We start from the raw sequence: 19,882 nt of genomic DNA, 5'->3' as shown, positions 1-19,882 counted from the left end.
AGTGATTCTTCACTCTAATAGGATGCCGGTGGCCATGTGGTTTTGTTATTCTCTTAGGGAGTTAAATGATCTGATGCCTGTAAGAGAAGGACTAGGAGAAGTTGGCGTTGTGCCAGTGATTGACTTTTTTTTATTGTTGCTAGGATTTACCTTTATTTCTCCCCTTGTTGGTTCTTCACTGAGCACTGGATTAGTAGGTTATTCCTCTCACTCTCTTTCTCTCTTGTAGCTGCGAGCGGAGGTGGGCTGTCTACAGGGGGAGTTGGATGGGAAGCGTGCCGAGATGGAAACTCTAGACACACTCCTTCAGCGCAGAGAGAGAGAGAGCCAGGAGGGAGGCAACCTTCTCAAGATGCTCACTGAGGACCTACAGACTGCAAAAGAGGATGGGTAATAATGGACATATCGTGTGTGTGTGTGTTTAAGATTGTGAATTTTGTTTTCTGGGTGGATGTGTGGATTAAACACCAGCCAATCTTCAGGATTTATTTTTCATCCTCAGGTTTTAATCCATGGGGACTTCATAGCGATACTGTCTAAAGTTTGCCCTTTGTGTGCCCAGGCGACTGCTGCACCAGGCCAATGAGACTCTGAGGAAGGTGTTGCTCGAAGTGGTCCGCAGCACTGTTGTGACAGAGGACCTCATTGGCCAAAAGATCAGTGTCGGTGCCAAGAAATCTGAACAGCCAACCAATCAGAAGAGCTCATCAGGGAACGTAGAAAAGCAGGAATCTGGTAAGCGTACTAATGGTAAAATATTTCCAGTTATAAGTGTGATTAAACTAATGATAATATGCGCAAGCAGAGTGTGCAAGTATTGCGATCGGCTGGGTATGTATGTATGTCGGTGTTGTCCACCGGCCAATAAGGGACCACCATTCTTGATGACGTAACTAAGATACGTTTGGTGATCGGCTGGGTATGTATGTATGTGAAACGACTTCACTGTCGGGGTAAGGGGTATGTCGGGGTAAGAATGGTGGTCCCTTATTGGCTGTTGATGATGACGTGACTAAGGTACATTAAAAGGTTGGTATAAGGTCAATAACGGGTCTAAAGGATTTAGAACAGCAGTTGTAATAGACATTAGTTAGTAGCAGTTAGTAGTGCTCTGCTTGCGCACAAGTAGGCCATGTCCTACTTGTGTGCAGGGCGCAAGTTGGCACCTCGACAGAGTGCATTTCTAGTTAGGATTGAAATGATTGTGAAAATGTATCTGTAAACATATTGAGCACTTTCAAGAAATCTGTTTAGGATCAGATATCTTGTGAATGTGATGACATGTACCATTCTGTTCTTTATTACTTATTACTTAATTAATTCACAAACAGATTAATCGACGTATAAAAAATTATCGTTAGTTGCAGCCGTACTTTTGATACTTGGTCAGATGCCAGAGTGGTCATCGCACATTATCGCTGATTAAATTGTTTCTTGTTGCTTTTAAAAAAGGCATTTCAGTTACTGACATGTCCTCAGAAGACCTGGAGTTGACTCAGATGCTGTGTGAGAGCTTGCTGGTGTCCGAGACACAGATCCAACCTGGAGGAGAGGAGGCTGTACTGAGTGCCTGCAGCAGACTGCGTAACACAGTGAACACACTGCTGGACCTACTTAACCACGCTAATTCACAGGTAATGCATGTAAAAGAACACACTGACCGAAATGTACACTTTCAAATTATATTTTAATGTCTATGATTTAGGATGTACACTACATGGTATGCACAGTTCTATTTCTCTTCATTTTTCTTGCCACTTTTGCCTTTGTCGTCGTGTGTAGTTGGAACAGACTCGTGATGTCCACGTCTCCCTGGAAGAACGTTTCTCTCAGGGCAGAGAAGATTCCGCCCACCTCCTCCAGCAGCACAAGCTGCTGTTGGAGCAGCTGGACCAGGAGGCGCAGCAAAAGAGCGGGCTTCAGCTAAACCTCCATAAGGCTGAGGGTGAGCTGTGTACAACCTAATTTTAACACTTTTCTTTTTACATAGCAGATCTACAAGCTCACATGTCACATCGCAAGATTGTAGATCTGCTGTTTTTGCTATATTTGAAAGGTTTTGATTTGAAGAAGAAAGATCAGCTGTATTGACATGCCCAAAATGGGCAACTCCTTGCATAATGTCTTTTAGGGCTGCTGGATGGCTATGTGGCTGAAAAGGCAGCATTAGAGGAGGTTCTGCAGCAGAAGGAGACACAGGAGGAGAGGCTGGTGGAGGAGCTGGAGGGCCTCAGGGTGCAGCTGCACCAGATGGAGGGCCTCAGTGCAGAGCTGGACAGCCTCAGGATGCAGCACCAGGAGCTCAGTGAGGAGCACGCTGTCATCCTGCGCCAGAGAGTCCATCTAAGTGCTGACCTGGGGGAGAGGGAGAAAGGTATGGAAAGGGACAAAAGGATGTTGAGGACATCCGACATTCCCAGTCATGCATTAAGATGATGTAATGTATGTACTCTGTATCTAGCATGACCTGATTATGTAATTCTGTGCTCAGGTGTGTCTTTTCTCTTTAGGCTGATGCCTGAATGTAGAGCCTGACAAAGGTTTGTGGGTCAGAGTGGTTCATGTGTGAAGGTGGAAGGGGGAGTGCAGTGCACATTATGTTTGCTGTGCTGTTTGCAGATGCTGTTCATAACCTTGCCATTGCCAGTAGTTGGCAACCATGGCTCTTGAAGTGCAGTGTCATTTGGATTTATGGTTCCAAAATGGTGATTTACTTTAGATGGCTTTAGAGGACATGGCAGCTCAGGATGATTTGTGCTGTATGTTTAACTTGTCTTTAACATCTCTTTCTCTCATGTCATCTATGCATCATAATTCATGGTGTATTTCAGGAGAGGAAACAACCTTTCTCTGCTCTGTTCCAGGTCTCCTGGCTGAGGCAGAGCGTTTGGTCCATGAGAGACTGGACTTGCAGCGGCAGGCAGAGAAGGACCACAGTTATCTTTCGCAGCGCCTCAAGGTCCTGGAGACAGAGCTGGAGGAACAGGAGACCAAAGTTCTGGAGACAGAGAAGCATCACAAAGCCAACACTGAAGACCTCAATCAGCAGGTCCAAGCACTCGAAAAACAGCTCAAACACAACCGGCAGTTTATAGATGTGAGTTTTGTTTTCATGTATTAAAAGGTTTTGTTAATGCAAATGTATAAATGTATGTATCCAGCATGCATTGTGAAAGGAATGTTATCCTATGCCAGACCAAATCTGGGGGTGGCCTGGCTTGCAATGCAAGCCATGCATTGTGTCTAGCTCTAGATTTCAGGAAAAATCACAGGTGTGAAGGCAAGTGTGAAATATGAGGGTGAGATATTTTTCAATTTATAAGATATTTTTCTATACACCGATTTGAATGCAACTGGTAAATGGGGTCTTGAGTCACTAATTGGTTCAACGTGTAATTTGTCACACGTGCTGTCATCCTATGCCTACAGGAGCAGGCGGTGGAGCGTGAGCATGAGCGAGATGAATTCCAGCAGGAGATCGACAGGCTGGAAGTCAAGCTCAGACAGACAGCCAAAGGCCACATCACTGGAGACGGCAAAGGACAGAGGGTAAGGTTCACTAACACCATTAGAATTATACCAGCATTAGAACCTACATACTTACAACTTAAGTTGGCATGCTGAACTACTCAGCATTTGCTGTTTTGCAGTGTGTGTGACTGCGTTGGTGTTTTTGTCTGCCATTATTCCAAACCCCATATCCCCATATGTTTTTGCATTGAAACCCAACTTGAAGACTTGGTATTCAGACTGTTAAGTATTGTATGCATTGTTCATTGTTTACCAATGAACCTGACGTTTGCTGTGTGTTTGTTCTTGCTTTTAATGGAATGCCATAGATTGAGGACTTGGTTCTGCAGGTATGGAATCTCCCTGTAGCCTTAACTCTGGTAGCCCATCCAACTCCCGTGCATGCTGTGTTTGCAACCTAATTCACTGATCATCTAGAGATTAATAGTGACCTTTAGCATTTGAAAGTGCATGTAGATTTGTCATACCTTTGTCAAGTATGTTGATTGTCACCTAGAATTTCTAGATTACTATATCCTGTCTTTTCTGTCACTCTCCTGCTGACAGTAAGTCTTTACTGGCTGTTTTCTTGCTTTTCATTTATGTCCTTTAGGCATTGTCTATTTAATCTAATACAACCGCATTTCAGTAATTCAATACTAATGGCTGCAGAAACCTGGGATGGCTTCATTAGTAACCAATCATATCAAAACCATGTCATATGGAACACCCCAGTGCTTTTCAAACAGCTCCAACATTGAGATCCCAACTGGTTACATTTGTGTTCATGCTGTCAGGTGGAGAATCTCCAAGCTGTCATCAAAGACAAGACGGAGGACAATGCTTCATTGCTCACAGTCAATCAGCAAGCCCAGCGCGACATCGCCGAGCGCAACGAGGAAATTGACAAGCTGGCAGGGCGAATCAGAGAGCTGGAGCAGGCGTTGCTCAGCACTGCCGAGACCAACAGGTCCATCACTCAGCTTCAACAAGATCTCCACAGAATGAAGCTCAGAGAAGAGGAGCTCACACAGGTACAAGCACACATACACATCCGTTCTCTTTTAAAAGACCGCAGAATTTAGAACTGATCTCACGCACAGCATTTCTTTGTCAAACCATACATTAGGCTTAAAACCGTTCACAGTTAACTTGCTCACTATGCCACTGCCCCCCTGTGTCAGGATAATCAGGCACTGGAGCAGCAGCAGTTGACCAACAGGCTTCAGATCTCGGCCCTGCAGTCCAAACTGGACGAGACCAAGCACCGCTACCAGGACAACACACCTGACCCCACACAGCAACTCAGAGATGCCCTGGACACGGCTCAGAACAAGTTGCAGAGCGAAGAGCGAGAGGTCTGTGTGGCTTTATTTATTCAGCAAGCTAATATAAGCACATTCAGAAGTCAAATGAATGGGTTAGTGTGGATTGTGGTTTGAGGTGTTGGGTTGTAGCGCCATCTCTTGGTGGTAGTGTGTGCGCGCACTGTCATCTATCGGTTTCTGCAGTAAAAGCTGTGAAATGGTAGATTAATGTAAATTTAAATATAGAATTCTTTTCACTTTTACTAATTTGATGCGTCTAAGGTGGAGGACCTGCTCAGCCAGTTGGAGAAGGTGCAGAGTGATCTGAGCATAAAAGAGGCAGAACTTAAACACCTGACACTACAGCTGGAGATGCTCACCAATCGAAATGATGCTCATGTCAGTCAGCTCCAGGAACAGATCGCAGCCCTGAAGGTGAGCAGCCACCCTTTTTTAATACCATATCCGAAGTAATTTCATTTATTTTCAAGCTGATAATTCACCCACCATATAACCTGCATCAGTTTTATTCTTGCCTGAAGGTGTGTTCACATAGGAGGTGACATTTCTTTGTGTTTGTATTACATAGTAGGGATCCCAGAAACTGATCAAAATAACATTTGAATATTCTACTGCTCTGGTGAAGACTATTTTACATATGTAGTGGCAGAAAATAGCCTAGGCCCACTCACTCACCCCCTCACCCCGTACCCTGCACTAGTCACAACCCCCTCATACCAACCCCTGTCCCTTTTCTCTCCCTCCCTCTTTCCCTACCCATTCTCTCCCCGCCTCCCCCTGTTCACCACTCACTTGTCCCCCTCCATCGAAAGCACCTGTGCAATTGCTGAACAGCCCAGGCACCAGTCTGTCTGTCCCTCTCCGAATTTGAACGGAGTTCAGGAGTGCATTAGGGACAAATGTTGAGCAAGAACAATGAAAAGCGGTGGAGGGTGACAGGTCTAGACTGGAGTGGCCGGAGGATGGGGTCAGGAGGGTAAAGGGCTGTGGGCAAAGGGCAGAGCTGTCCGGGCAAAAGTGTCAAAACAAATGTTTCAAAAGATGATGAAAGGCGCAGCTGGAACACAGGTGGCCAGTTTGCGTGACAAAGACCGTATAAAAAGGCGTGTAGCTATCCTGGTTGCTGCCAGAGGCTCTTCTCCCCTGTAACTCTGCCTTCCTATTGAATAAACTCTACTAAGCTATTTCATCAAGCCTTTTTAATCGCTCAAGTTTAAATATCCCGATTTGTTCAATTTGTAAATTAAGAGACAAAAAAAATTATATATCTTGCACAACCCCCTCTTGCAGGAGAACGTGTCCACCCTCACCATACTCCAAGAGGAGAGAGAGGGAATAACGGAAGAGAGAGAAGAGGAGAGCCTGCCCTCTGCGCTGCTTCAAGAGAAGAATGAGGAGATTGATCATCTCAACCAGGAGATCTACAAGCTGCAGCAGGAGCTTGAGAGCGGGGGAGATGACATGGTCAGTGCTTGACGTAGAGTGGAACCACTGAAACAAAGTTGTTGACCGAGTGTCCATGTTAACATAAATGACATGCATTTCTCAATATGATTGTTTTTGGTTATGTTCTGACAGGCTTTAGAGTCTGAGTTGGAGGATCTGCGTTCTCAGGTGGAACATCTCCACTGTGACATCACGAGGCTGCGCCAGGACAAGCAGGAGGAAATGGAGCGCTTGCATGAGGTCATCAGCACGCTGCAGGCAGAGCTTGCCACGCTGGGTCCGATTCTGCATGAAGTCAGTGACTCCCAGGATGGTGACAGTGTCGGTGCATCCCCTTCACCCAGCCCCGAACCACACTACCACCTAGGCTCTGAGTTGAAGGCAGTGCCACGCAGCCTCAAGCAAGAGCTGCGTCAGACTCGCTCAACCTCCTCTCTCTCTGTTCGTCCTCACCTCGAGGCTCTGCAGAGTCAGTTAGAGACGGCAGTGGCAGAGAAAGTTGTGCTGGAGCGACTGCTGCTCACCCAGGAGGAAGAGTACAGAGGACATGGGGAGGAGTTGGCTAGCAGGCTGAGAGGAGAGAGGGAGAAGGCAGAGGAGCTCCGTGTTGTCCTCGCACTGAAAGACGCAGAGCTAACAGCCCTCAGAGCCAATGCAGGACAGTTGGAGGAGGAAGGAGCAGAAAGAAAAATGTTGGAGGAGAGTGAATGTTGGCAGACCCAGGCCCAGGAGATGAACATACTGCGTGCGGAGAACGCCCAACTTGAATCCTTGGTTCAGGACCTACAGAGGGATAAGATGGGAATGGTGAGAGAGATGGAGACCCTAAAAACAAGGGAGGGGGACATTAAAAGGGAAATCGATGCCTTGAGAGAAACCTCTCTGACTCTGGAGAGATGGGTACAAGAAGCTAGGGCTGACACAGTCGCCATGGAGACACTAGCTGCTGAACAGAAGGTGCAGATCGAAACCCTGGAAACCGTGAAGGCAGAGCTCTTTGAAGAACGTGAGGCATTGAGGAGAAGAGAGGGGAAACTCCAGGAAGAAATAGAACGCCTCAGACAGGAAGTGATCTCTCATACAGTCCGCATCCAGGAACTAAGCTTTCAGCTGAAGGAAAGGGGAGCAGAGCATGAAGGAGTGAAAACTGAAGTACTGGTGAGTGGCATCTTCATGGTTGGTACTGTAGAATAAAGTACAATAATAACTAGAGTATCTGCCAGAGACCTGGTCTAACTAGCACATTGCTACGCACATACTAGACTAGTCATGTTGGATCCAGTACACCCTACACCTAGGAACCAATTTTGGGGGGCTGATCAATAGTTAAGGAAAACTGGATTTGTTGAATAACACATGGATGGTATTATGTAGCTTATGTCTGGTGGCACTGGTGCATAGGTTTTCATTTAGATTTCCTTTACTCGTGTGTGGTGGAGCATATCATTTCATATACAGTAGGTGAAGTAGGGCTTATGGGAATGAGAAAGGAGAGGATATATGTTCTTGCTAGCCACCTAGCATTCCCTTCCTGCTCTGTAACTGGGCATGTAGCTATGTCAGCAGCTGCAGACCAAACCACAGCTGGCTATGGTTAGAGAACAGGGAGCCTGAAATAATGTGTTGTGGCACAGAGACGGCAGAATGTTAGTCACACACGGAGGAAGTGACTTACGAATGAGGAAGTTGGGGCAGTCGTCTTGATAGCTAGAGCAGTACATTTTAAAGCTTTACTAGGACCTACACGTTGATGTTTTGAATGTTCATCTTTTGATATGGTGCATTAACCGGATGTGGTAAGGAATACTTTCAGGCTCAGAAAGAAATCCGTGCTGACAACATTTCATTGGCTTTGTTAACTGTCTTGTGTTATTATTACAGTAGCACATAGCTGTTTTTTATTATGTGGAAAGAGACAGCTTGGTCAAAGTGTATGCTGGAGTTGTTTATAGCAGTAATTGTTGCGTTTGTTCATACAGGACTAGACCACATGTGGCACTCGTTTGTTTGTACAGAGCTAGAACACCACATGTGGCACTCATTAAAACATTGACTGCCACTCCTGTAAGAAATGTTGTCAGACTGAATTACAGTATGTTATTGTTTATCTGCTGGTGCTGAAGTGCATGTCTTTCAGCAGAACACCCATCCAACATTCACTCTGGTTTGCTGGTTATTAAAGGCCTCTACTGAGCATCCTCATGAAGTTGGACGTTGGTGGTGATTATGCCAAAACAAATGTTTTTCTGTTCCAGACCAATGCCGAGGTAACCCTGGCTAATGCCGATGCTGCCTTGAGACAGAGGGAGGCGGAGCTAGCCAGACTGGGCGTGGAGCAACAGGCCCTGAGGGCAGAGCTGGCTGCTGTGAAGGAGGGGCTTAGTACCAGTACGGAGAGAGCTGAGAAACTGCACGAAGAGGGACAGGTACAACAATTGAATATTATTTGCAGTATTTTTTATCACTGAGAGGGCGGCCGTGCGGGTAGAGACACTGTCTGGGAATCGGAAGGTCACCGCCGTTTCACTCCTAGTTTGCCCAGTCTGGTCAAATCGATCTATAACAATATTGTAATACAAGATTCCAATGGGTTTTACCTTAACGCCTATTATACAGTAACTACAAAAAAAAAAGCCTACTGATGAAAAACACCTGTTTCAAGTGTCTGCTTTCTTTATTGAAGGAGATGAGTACATATTAGTTCAAACAACTTAAATATAGTAAAGATTTAACATTTATTTACCAGCTCAGTGGCCTTGTGGTTAGACTGTCCGCCCTGAGACTGGGAGGTCGGGTGTTCGATCCCCAACCGGGTCATACCAAAGACTTTAAAAATGGGACCCAATGCCTCCCTGCTTGGCACTCAGCATCAAGGGTTGGATTGGGGGTAACTCCCTGCGACATACTAGCGTCATGTCCAGGGGGTGTACTTGTGCATCAAAGCTGCCTCACGCTACAGAAACAGGAGATAGGCTCCTGCCCTATGGGCCTCATGGCTCGACCGGGCCTCATGACATCATGGCTTGGCAAGGCTTACTTACTTACTTTACTAAAGGTAGAGGACGATGTCCATGTACTGTGCAAATGCACCTTACAAATTACACAACAACTAAAAGGGACATTAATATATAAATATATTTGCTAGGTGGATTCAGTGCAAGCACAGAAATATGGAGAACACCCGTTGACATTTATAATTCTTTTCTCTGTCCATTAGACCAAAGACCGTGCCCTCACTGAGCTGGAGACCAATAACCAGCATCTGAAAGCAGAGCTTCGAGGCCTACAGGAGGACCTGGCGGTTCAGGAAGAAGAACTAGCTTATCAGCAAAGAGAACTGCAGCACCTCCGACAGCGCTGCCACCAGCCGGAGATACTGCCTCACAACGAAGAATACAGTCAGAAGGGTGAATTCTCACACACTGTCAATGAGTACATTTGTTGATCTCATGTTATGATTATTATAATTCATATTTTCTTTTCATCAGATAATTCTGAGAGAGGCTTTGAGGACAGAGTGTGTGTTTCTCATGACGAAGCATCACTGAGCTCACCAGACGTCCTAAGGAGACATTCTACGGACAGACTCCATGGGGGGTTCCACACCTCTTTCTCTCTCCAGGCCTCCCATTTCTCTGAGCTGAACACCTCTGAACTACATCTCCCCCACACCAAAGCCTCGCCCAGTGGTAGGATGGATGCACTGCACTCCATGACCATCACCCCAGAGCCAGCCACTCAGAGTACTCACTCCCCTCGCTCTGTCTCTGTCTCCGCCTCGGACAACCTCTCCATGATCAACTCATTGGATATTGACAAAGTATGTGGTCCAGACAGTTACATAAAACACTTATTTTTGAAGAGTTCTACTCTAAACCGCCTCATATGTATTCTGGTAGGGAAAGCATTGCCTTTGTGCTCTCACCTATGCCTGTGCTACTTTTTCATTGGGGTGCGCACGCTTATCCGACACACCAAAGGTTTGACATGCGGAAATCACCCGTCGCTCCCGACATGCGTTGCGTCGTGCTTGCGGTTAGGGTTTGGAGTAGCTTGTCGGTCTAATTACTGTCGGACCTTTGGTGTGTCGGAACTAAAGCCTGTACCCTTTTCAACTGGTCAAGTATTTAATTTTAATCAATTTCAATATGTATACTTTTGTTTTCTCCCAGATGCATGACTCAGAAACCATGGACCCGACAGCCCCACCGTCCCCTCTTGGCTCTACCTCTTCTATGTCAGCACCAGAATGGGCCAGCGATGGATACGGCAGCAGTGCGTTTTTACAGCAGTATCTGTCCATGTGATATCATTAAGCATTACACCCATGCAGCAGTTCCTGTATGTTGTGACATTGTACTGTCATTAACCGTCCTTTTTTTTCTTCTTTTTTTTAGATGTGAGTTCAGAGCTGGGAGTGAGGCTGAGAGCAGAGCTAGAGCAGACAGAACGTCTGGATGCTCAGTTTGTTGAGTACCTTCGCTGCCGAGGCATGAACCCCACAGCGAACACAGACAGCGCTGCGGGCAGTATGAGCTACAGTGATGATCTGCTGTCACCTGAGCTGCAGGCAGGGACCCCACACACACACACACACACACACACACACACACACACACACACACGTACTGCAATACCTATGCTGCTGCACTATGTGGAGTTGTGAAGAGGTCTTTTTGTTGACAGTTTCTCTTTGTTCTTGTCTTTACAGGTTCTATTGAAAAAAGTATATCAGGAAGGCTGCAGAATTCTTGCCCTGTCCCAGCACCGCGGCATGTCCTCATCCCATGCCCACTTGTCAAACTCTAAAACCATGTCATTGGACCAGACTGACCAGTCACCCTCTGCTCCTCCAATGAGCTGGCAGCAGGAAAAGAGGGCCCTGCAAGAGACTGTTGTAGCTCTCCGGGAGCTGCTCTGTCGAATGGCTCAGAGGGACACGCGGGTGGGTTCATACACTTTTTAAGAACTCATAATGTTTTTTTAGAGTTTACATAGTACGTAGTGCATGCATAAACTTTCCTTAATGATTATATCTGGTTTCAGTATTCATTTATGATATATTTTCTCTATTATTAAGGTTCTTTTTGCAGTCCGTTTGTATTGGTGGTGGGGAGGGGCGAGGCGGGGGTCGCGAGACCAAAGCATTTCCGGGGGTCCCCAGCCAAAATCTGTTTTGGTCTGTGTCCCTTTTATGCCCATATGATATATGGAGTTCCATATCATGCATCCGTGCGCATGCCGAGTTTGAAGTCGGTCCCACATACTGTATGGGCTGTATGCATACATATATGGGCATATCGGTCAGATTGGCAGTTCTGAACTACAGATGTGCAGACACGTGCAGAGATTTTCTTTTTAGTAGGATATAGGATTGTGTTCCTGTTTACATCTTTTTTTTTTAAGATATTTTTTTTGGCTTTTTCTGTCTTTATTGATACAGTAGGTTGAAAGTAGACTGATAGGAAATGGGGAGAGAGATGGGGGAAGACATGCGGCAAAGGCCTAGGAAATGGGGAGAGAGATGGGGGAAGACATGCGGCAAAGGCCTTCGGGATCGGGAGTCGAACCTGCGGCACACCGTCAGGCTGGCTTAGCAGCCTAGGGGCCCAGACGGTTGAGCTAACCATCTGGGCCTCCTGTTTACATCTTAACTGGATGTTGCTGCTGATGATTACATTGAGTAATTATTTATCTATCCCCAGACTGGTGCGGAGGATTTTCAGAGAGAGGATGTATCATTCCAATCCCAGCTGAGAGCAGAGTTTGATGACAACCAGAAGCGACTGAACACTGCCCAAGACACTCGGCAACCAGAGCAAAAAAACAGAATACAGTCCCGCAGGTACACTCGCATCACCAGGGACACTAAATCAAGGACACTTCCTTGGGTGCTTGAACTCATTCTCATGTAGAAATGATACTCTCACACCTCTGTCCCATTTATTAGGGATTAGCATTCTTATAACCACAAATCCTTCCTGTACTGTGTTCCATGGTCTACCCACTATCATGCATGTCCATCACATTACACTGCATTTAATTTCATAAAAACATAAATGCCTCAAAATAATGTAGCTCTCTTCTCCTAGCCTGGCTGTAGAAGAGGGAGAGGAGGCCTTGAAGTGGGAGCAGACAAAAGCCCAAGAGATGCACCAGCAACTAGAACAAGAGAAGACCATTGCCATTTGCAGGGAGAGAGAAGAAGTGGAGCAGCAGCAAGAGGTATGGTGTGGTCTTGACAGACAATAATTCGCTGGGTAGCTCTAGTAATGCCCTCAAAATAATGATCTTACTTGATACTTTGATGTTAGCCAGATACAAAGTTGCAATAGTCATATCATAGAATGTGGAGTACCAATATTGTTATTAGTTGTCCTATTCTATATGTACCTGTACCCCACTGAAAAATTACCCTCCCCTCCCCAGGTTGAGCAAGTGTCTTTAGAGCAGCAAGGCTCAGAAGTCATTGCCCTCAAGGGTCAACTGGAGCAGGAGAAGGCCGCCTCCAACAGCTTTAGGAAGGAGCTCCAGGCTGTGCGAGTGTCCTTTGAGACGCAAGGCTCTGAAGTCATTGTCCTCAAGGGCCATCTGGAGCAGGAGACGGTGGCCTGCAGCACACTTAGGAAGGAGCTCCAGTCTGCAAGAGTGTCTTTTGAGCAACAATGCTCTGAAGTCATTGCCCTCAAGGGCCAGCTGGAGCAGGAGAACGTTGCCTGCAGCAACCTTAGGCGTGAGCTTCAGATAGAACACTCTCGTAGCCAGCTGCTGGAGAAACGCTTAGATGACACGTACAAGGAACTTGAAGATGAGCGCCAACGTTCTGCCCAACAACAGGAACTCCAGTCTAATGAACGGAGCCGACTGGAGCGTCTCCTGAATGACGCAGAGTCCCGCTTGACCGACGCTCACTCTCAGTTTGCCGACACCCACAGAAAGGAGGAGGAGGAGAGAAAACGCAGCAGTAGTCGACTGGAGGAGCTGACACGCAGGCAGGAAGCAGATGCGGCCAGAGACAAGAAGTTCATCTCCGACATGCGCTCCCAGCTGGAGCAGGAGCGGACACAAGGGGAGGAGCTAGCCGCCATGACAGACAGGCTGAGGGGCGAGCTTCTGCAGAGCAGGCGGAGAGGAGAGGAGGAGGACCGAAGGAGGAGAGAGGAGTCGCAGCAGGAGCAGGAGGCCATGGCCCGCCTGCGAGTCGCCATGGAGACCCTGAAGGAACAGAAACGGGAAGCTGGTCGAGCTTTAGAAGTGGAGAGACAGTGTGTTAGGCTCCAAGGAACGGAACTCACAGAGTTGAAGGACAAGCTCCAACAGCTGAAGGACAGGGAGAGGGAGAGGGAGGAGCAAAGGGAGAAAGAGAGGAGGAAGGAGAGACGGGAGCAGGTAGAGAGGGAGAGGCGACAGGAGAAGATGAACAACAGACTGGTAAGACATAGACAATCATGTTCACACAGACAATCTTGTTCACACAGTTACGTATTTTCCTGTAATATCATGGAGCTAGAAACGTTTTAAAACTATCATACATGTAAACAAACACACCATACCTGTTAAATGTCTGTCCTCAGTGTGAGGTGGAGTTGTTGAGGCAGCAGGATCAGCAGCGTATGCGGGAGCTGCAGCAGACTCTTGCAGAGCTGGAGAGGTCAGAGAGAATAATGGCTACTGAGAGACTGTCTAGGTCAACTACAGCACAGCTACAGACCAGATCCACCCTGTCGCTGCAGAACAACTGCCAAACTGACACTGCACAGGCCAGTAGCACGGTACAGGTACGCAAAGGCCAGTAGCACAGTACAGGTACGCAAATGGCATTTTATTGCATTTATGGGGTGTAACGTGTTGCAGATTATATTTACTGGAACCTGGGGAGTGGCCAGCCTTAACAGTCAACGTCGGTGACTGACTGAAATTTGTGACAATCCTTTCCTAGTGTGCTACAAAAACCTTTAGTGTATCCAATTTCCTTCCGTCATTAATTGTAATTACAATTGTAATAGGATTTGAGAATAAGATCAGCAGGAATGTATACTTAATAAAAATGAAGTAGAGTTCCGAGCACTCCAAAAATATGCTTGAGTGCTTGAATCTCTTTTTTAAATTACCCCACAGCCAGTGATGTGCAGCCTTTCCATTCATTTACTGGGAAGTTCATTCAAATCAAATGGCCTGTCAAGTAACTGGACAGAAAGTTCCCAAGCTTTTATAACGACAAAACTGAGACGAGGTGCTGGAATGCACTCAGTTGGTCAAATTGTTCTATTTGTTTTCCCAATGGTTTCAGCAATAGGTTTAATAATTAGTCCCCGTTCCTTCCATAAATCTATTATGTAATGTCCTTCACTTGCACTCCTTGCTCAAAACTTGTGTAAATTCAGCTATCTAAAATTCTAGGTAATTGCACCAGAACTCGAGTGGAGCAGGTCATGCTTTGTTAGTTAATTGTTGGCATTGGCAAAGAGAAAAGAGTTTAGATCACAAATGAGAGGGTCGGCTGGCTGTATCCAGGGTCTGCTTCAAGTAAGCTTGCCTAGTCTTGTTTTGACTTATTTTGTATTCTTCTCTTCAGTCCTCTGAATCTTCCTTGCCTTCCTCTGGGCTGGTGAAGAGGTTGTTGAAGGAGAACTCTGAGCTGACAGAGCGTGTGACAACACTGAGTCAGGAGAGAGTGACCCTCAAACACAAACTGTCCTATCTGGAACGACAAGTTGACGAGCTCGCCAAGGTCACCGCGGAAACCGAGAACAGACCCATTAATGATGCTGTCACATTCAGCCAAGTCAAGGTGAGATGGGATGAACAGATGCCATTCTGTCATTGTTCTCTGCACTGAAAATGTAGTGTCATGAGACAAACGTAACACTGGTATTAATGACAAGCGGCATTTGTTTGTAGGTGCAACGTCTTTATGAGCGCTATGTGCGTGCCGAGAGCTTCAGGAAAGCTTTGGTATACCAGAAGCGCTACCTGCTGCTACTGTTGGGAGGCTTCCAAGAGTGTGAGAATGCCACACTGTGTCTGATTGCCACTATGGGAGTTCGCCCCTCCTCCTCACTGACCTCCCAACGCAGACCCATCACACGCTTCAGAGCTGCTGTAAGAGCTGTCATTGCCATCTCAAGGTAGGAAGCATACCAGGCTAGAAGGGATTAATTGCACGATCAGTTTGCAGTTTGCATAATAAGAGTGACTTGGTAAATGGGACATTTGCTAGAACTGATTATCACTAACTTTTTTCAGAATGAAGTTCCTGACCAGAAAATGGCAAAAAGCAATGAAAAGACTGTCTGGATCTGGGATTGCAAATGAGCATTCCTCAGGTAATCTTACACAACATACTGTAATTTGTATCACATACTGTACGTACGGTATATGTGTACAATATACTGCTAGCCTGGGATCCAGACTGATTCGCTACGTTCGGCTGTCTCACTTCCCTGGCCAGGGTCCTATTTGACTCGTATTTCTATTACGTAGGCAAGTCAGGAAGTGACTCGAATTTAACATTGGATAACACTGGTCCCACTCCCCCTCGGAAGCAACAGACTGTTTTCTCCCGTTTGTGAACGGAGATAGAAGGCTTGCCAGAATGAAGCAAAGTGAGAGAAAGAATACACTGAACGTAGCAATCAGTCTGGATCCCAGGCTAACTGTTAGCATCTGTAAGTTAATTTATTTCCATTTCTTATAGGATCTAGAACTGAGGTATTGAGGCAGCAGCACCCACGATCAAACTCTTCGCCACCAAGTCGAGACGGTAACCCCACCTATAGAGAAACAGTATCAGCACTTGTACCACCAATGAAAACACCTTTCAGGCTGCACAACAGGTTAGGTCCCTCTCAGTTTGAAAATCCAAGTACTTTTGTGGGTTTGAGTGATATTGAGGGATCTTTAATGAACTGACCTTTTCTGCACCCCAGGGCAAACTCCAGCTCAACCATAGCCTCTGGACAATCTGGGGGAACATCCCAGGATCCAGAGCGATCCTTAACGGAATACATTCACCATCTAGAGAAAGTCCAGCAACGTCTGGTGGGAACTCAACCAGGTGAGGAAGATTGAAAAGAGCACCAGTGCACTGGGTGTATTGTACATTGAAACGTGGAGGAGAGGGATATGTGAGAATCATTTAACGCCAAAACACAAGGGAGGTTAGTAGGATTATGTGATACACCGCCAATCTGTAGACCTGTCTGTGTAATTATGGAACACTTTCTCTATGACAAACTGTCACCGTTGCAAATGTCATTGTGGTGTTTATTTTCTTTCTTGTAACAATCTAGGACTTCATTACAGTCAAGTTACACCACAGTGTGGTGATAGTGTATTTGGTATTCCCAGGCATCCCACAACAATAATGGTCACAATTCTTCTAATTCAGAACAGCTGTTTATGTTTAACAATGGCATATGTTATCGCATATGTACATAGTTGGAGATGCTCTTGGCAGTTTGGGTATATCTCTTCATATATAGTTCTTCTGAGATGACGGCCCCCTTGTTGGGTCTCTCTGGTTTTAGGAAGTGTTTTCACTTAAATTGTGACATGCAGTATCACTACACAATATGGTCTTTATCGTAAAATGAGGCAAAAAATATTAAATCCGAGAAGAATATTGTTTTAGGTGCTTTTAAGACGCACTTCCTGGAACCACAGAACTGTTATGTCTACGTCTGTGCTCTTACATGATCTTCCAACCCCAGTTAGCAAGATTCAATTAATACCGCCTCCAAGAGAGAATCAGTTATCCACGCCTCCAAGAGAAGAGCTAAGGAGGAAAGGTCCCACGGCCTGTTCCCCCAATATGGTTGGTTATCGCCAGCGCTGGTTACAAGAGAATAGGACATGGCTGTATCTGAGCTGCCTGTCACCCATTTACCTGAATGGCCCAGGTGAGTGTGAGTGTAACATGCTCACTCCACCAATGAACCCACATATACCAGCATGCACCTTTGATGGGGCTGTGGATTTTGATCATCACTAGAGGGACAGTTTGTCATGCAAGGGGTGTTTCACAGTACAGGTGTTTTCATGTGAGCAGTTTTTACTGGTCCTGGAGATCTTTTACTTGCCTATTGATGGTGTTGGAGGTTAATGTTGCATGCCTGTCATATTTCTATGTAGTACATTGATTGAATACTTTATTAGCAGGCTCGTTAACTGTACAGCTAGTACAGTCAAAGGTTATGCTAAAAGCATAACACAAAAAGCCCCAGGGGGGTTTATTCCATTGTGGTCCATTGTACTCAATTCAGTAATTCATATAATACACACAATGCATATTGGTAGAAAACCAAAGAGGAAGGAGGGGGACATTATTTTAGTTTAGTTTTGAGTCTGGGAAGGGAGTGGAAATCTTTCATGGGTTTTGGCTAGTTCATTCCACATTATGGTGGCAGAGTAGAGTAAGATACTGTGGGAAGGAGATATGAGACATGGGGCAGTATTATGCGTGTCTTAAGTACCAGGTCTTATGACTTAACTTAAGACCTGGAGGCGAGGTCAATGCTGTTTGGCCACTCAGAATAGCCAAATGGCATTGATCACGCCTCCAGGTCTTAAGTTAAGTCATAAGACCTGGTACTTAAGACACGCATAATACTGCCCATGGTGTCCTATGAACAAAAAATAAACATCATACTCGTTTTTTAAGATCAGGGTTTAACAACTTGTGTTAACTTATTACATTGTGCTCATTGCATTCCATCAGCAACCATTTCCCCTTCTCAAAGTGTAGGAACTCATTTGATAACATAACTGTATAGCTATTTAACAAATAAACAGCAAATGTGAAGATGTGCAATAATTCTGAAGGAGGATATACTGTAATAACAAATCAGTATTGCCTTCTTTCACATGAATGTAATACTAATCAGAACATCCTTAATGGATTTCCGTAACTGATATTGGTTGCAAGAGTTTACAGATGTTTGTAAAGGTACAGAAAACCGATTGCTTGTCTGATTTGCTGGCCTTTCCCCCCTTTGTCACAGGTTGTTCACTTCCCCTGCCCCACCCAAAGAAGTCTGACCACTGACGGAATGAATGTCTACTTTTTGTCCAGAAATTGTCCATGCTTTGCCTCTATGTACAGTGTACATGTGCACAAGGGAATACCCAAGTATTGCATTTTTTTCCACAAAAGATGTGATTTTTATATAAGCATAAATTATTATTTTTTAAGTTTCTATGGTGATTTTCGTAATACCATTATCTGTTAAGGCCACACTTAGAAAGTAAAACAAAAGTGTATATTTTATAAGTAGTGCTGCTTGTTTGCTTTTTTACAATTTTATATATGCTTATGTTCTGTACATAGTTCTGCTATTGGCAGTTACTGTATGTTTGTTCATCATATGTGTCAATGGATTTGCACTGGAATTCAAATCTAACTAGTTGATTTATAAACGCACATAGGTCAACATGTGTCTTTATTTGTTATGTATTTCTACAATAAAACAATAAATTTATTAAATGATTATGAAAATTGCTTGTCAGAAAAGTGTGTGTGTGTTTACTTATGGGGATCCCTGGAACAAAATGTTTTGAAATGGCCAAATAATGCATATCATTTTTGGGGTTTTTCAGAAAACTGTTTAGAAGATCTTTGTAGAATCGGCCTCAGGTCTAATTGGCTTAACAAATTCCATTCTGATGCTCTTGACCTGCAGCAGATCGTCTTGACCATGACTACAGGCCCATGAGTTGCTGGCATGTACTTGGCCGATTAGAAATCTGATTAGAAATGGGTACGTACAGGCAGACATACTTTTTTTGTGTCCAAGGAAGGCACACAATGCCTGGGCAACTCAAACTCAAGCAACCTGTATTCATCTCAAAAACAGCAGATCTTCAAGCTCATGCATCACATTTCAATGTGCTGTGACTGAGCTTGTAGGGCTGCAATTTTTTCTATTTGATTATATGTTTTTAAACGATTAAGAACTTTTTGCCCAAAATAGGGATGCCAGGGTGCGGCATTTTTAAGAGTTTGATATAGGCCATATACCGTATTGTCCCGAATATAAGACGACTCTGATTATAAGATGACCCCCATTTTTCAAGACTCATTCGTGGAAAAAGAACATTGAATGAAAAAAAACATGGTCTTATATTCAGGCCAATAGGGTATAATTTCCCCCTGTATTGAGAAATTTGTGTTTTTGTTTTGTGTTTGGAAAAAAACCTTTAAAGTACATGGGCCCCATCAAGTCTATTGTGGTCATACAGTATCATATTGTGCCAGTAATGAACAAACGTAAAGTCATTGGTGGAAATTCCATGTACTATATAATATCACAGACAGGCTCTGATCACGGACAGGTCCAAATGTGATATGTTGTTACGTAATGAATAATAGCCGAATGACACAACAGTTTCTATCTACTAGACCTGTACCTGCCCGTAATTGGGAACGATGCAACTTGGGAACCTAATAAGATCTCTGTAGTAATACCTGTTGTCATTGCTCTCAAAAACAACTCAAATACGTAGAATAAACCTTACCTTTACAAAACGGTAGTTTGTGGCTTGTGAAAATACCTATTTTAACATGGAAGCCTATGGACCGCAAAAAAAATAACACCACT

General features: G+C 45.0%; 1 protein-coding gene across 4 annotated transcripts in view; it reads left to right on the top strand.

Moving 5' to 3' along the window:
- Nucleotides 1-18,762, top strand: part of pcnt (pericentrin) — a 43,598-nt gene extending 24,836 nt beyond the window's left edge. For 2 of the 4 annotated variants that reach the window (XM_079529022.1, XM_079529020.1), the window contains 30 exons: nt 230-390; nt 563-735; nt 1,453-1,634; nt 1,783-1,945; nt 2,132-2,374; nt 2,865-3,097; nt 3,430-3,549; nt 3,840-3,860; nt 4,308-4,544; nt 4,695-4,868; nt 5,100-5,252; nt 6,129-6,302; nt 6,417-7,442; nt 8,540-8,710; nt 9,502-9,691; nt 9,773-10,104; nt 10,457-10,559; nt 10,682-10,854; nt 10,996-11,229; nt 11,990-12,129; nt 12,377-12,509; nt 12,714-13,715; nt 13,859-14,062; nt 14,860-15,075; nt 15,186-15,412; nt 15,531-15,610; nt 15,982-16,120; nt 16,214-16,341; nt 16,997-17,185; nt 18,287-18,762. In XM_079529022.1, coding sequence (XP_079385148.1) covers nt 230-390; nt 563-735; nt 1,453-1,634; nt 1,783-1,945; nt 2,132-2,374; nt 2,865-3,097; nt 3,430-3,549; nt 3,840-3,860; nt 4,308-4,544; nt 4,695-4,868; nt 5,100-5,252; nt 6,129-6,302; nt 6,417-7,442; nt 8,540-8,710; nt 9,502-9,691; nt 9,773-10,104; nt 10,457-10,559; nt 10,682-10,854; nt 10,996-11,229; nt 11,990-12,129; nt 12,377-12,509; nt 12,714-13,715; nt 13,859-14,062; nt 14,860-15,075; nt 15,186-15,412; nt 15,531-15,610; nt 15,982-16,120; nt 16,214-16,341; nt 16,997-17,185; nt 18,287-18,330 — 6,765 coding nt within the window. In that variant the 3' untranslated portion in view covers nt 18,331-18,762. The remainder of the gene's footprint in view (nt 1-229; nt 391-562; nt 736-1,452; nt 1,635-1,782; nt 1,946-2,131; nt 2,375-2,864; nt 3,098-3,429; nt 3,550-3,839; nt 3,861-4,307; nt 4,545-4,694; nt 4,869-5,099; nt 5,253-6,128; nt 6,303-6,416; nt 7,443-8,539; nt 8,711-9,501; nt 9,692-9,772; nt 10,105-10,456; nt 10,560-10,681; nt 10,855-10,995; nt 11,230-11,989; nt 12,130-12,376; nt 12,510-12,713; nt 13,716-13,858; nt 14,063-14,859; nt 15,076-15,185; nt 15,413-15,530; nt 15,611-15,981; nt 16,121-16,213; nt 16,342-16,996; nt 17,186-18,286) is intronic. The other 2 variants (XM_079529021.1, XM_079529023.1) reach the window with 2 other exon arrangements.
- The last annotated feature ends 1,120 nt before the right edge of the window (nt 18,763-19,882 follow it).

Source organism: Electrona antarctica (genome assembly GCF_951216825.1).
Source record: "Electrona antarctica genome assembly, chromosome: 18".
Classification (NCBI taxonomy): domain Eukaryota; kingdom Metazoa; phylum Chordata; class Actinopteri; order Myctophiformes; family Myctophidae; genus Electrona; species Electrona antarctica.
This window is presented reverse-complemented; position numbering and strand designations above follow the sequence as displayed.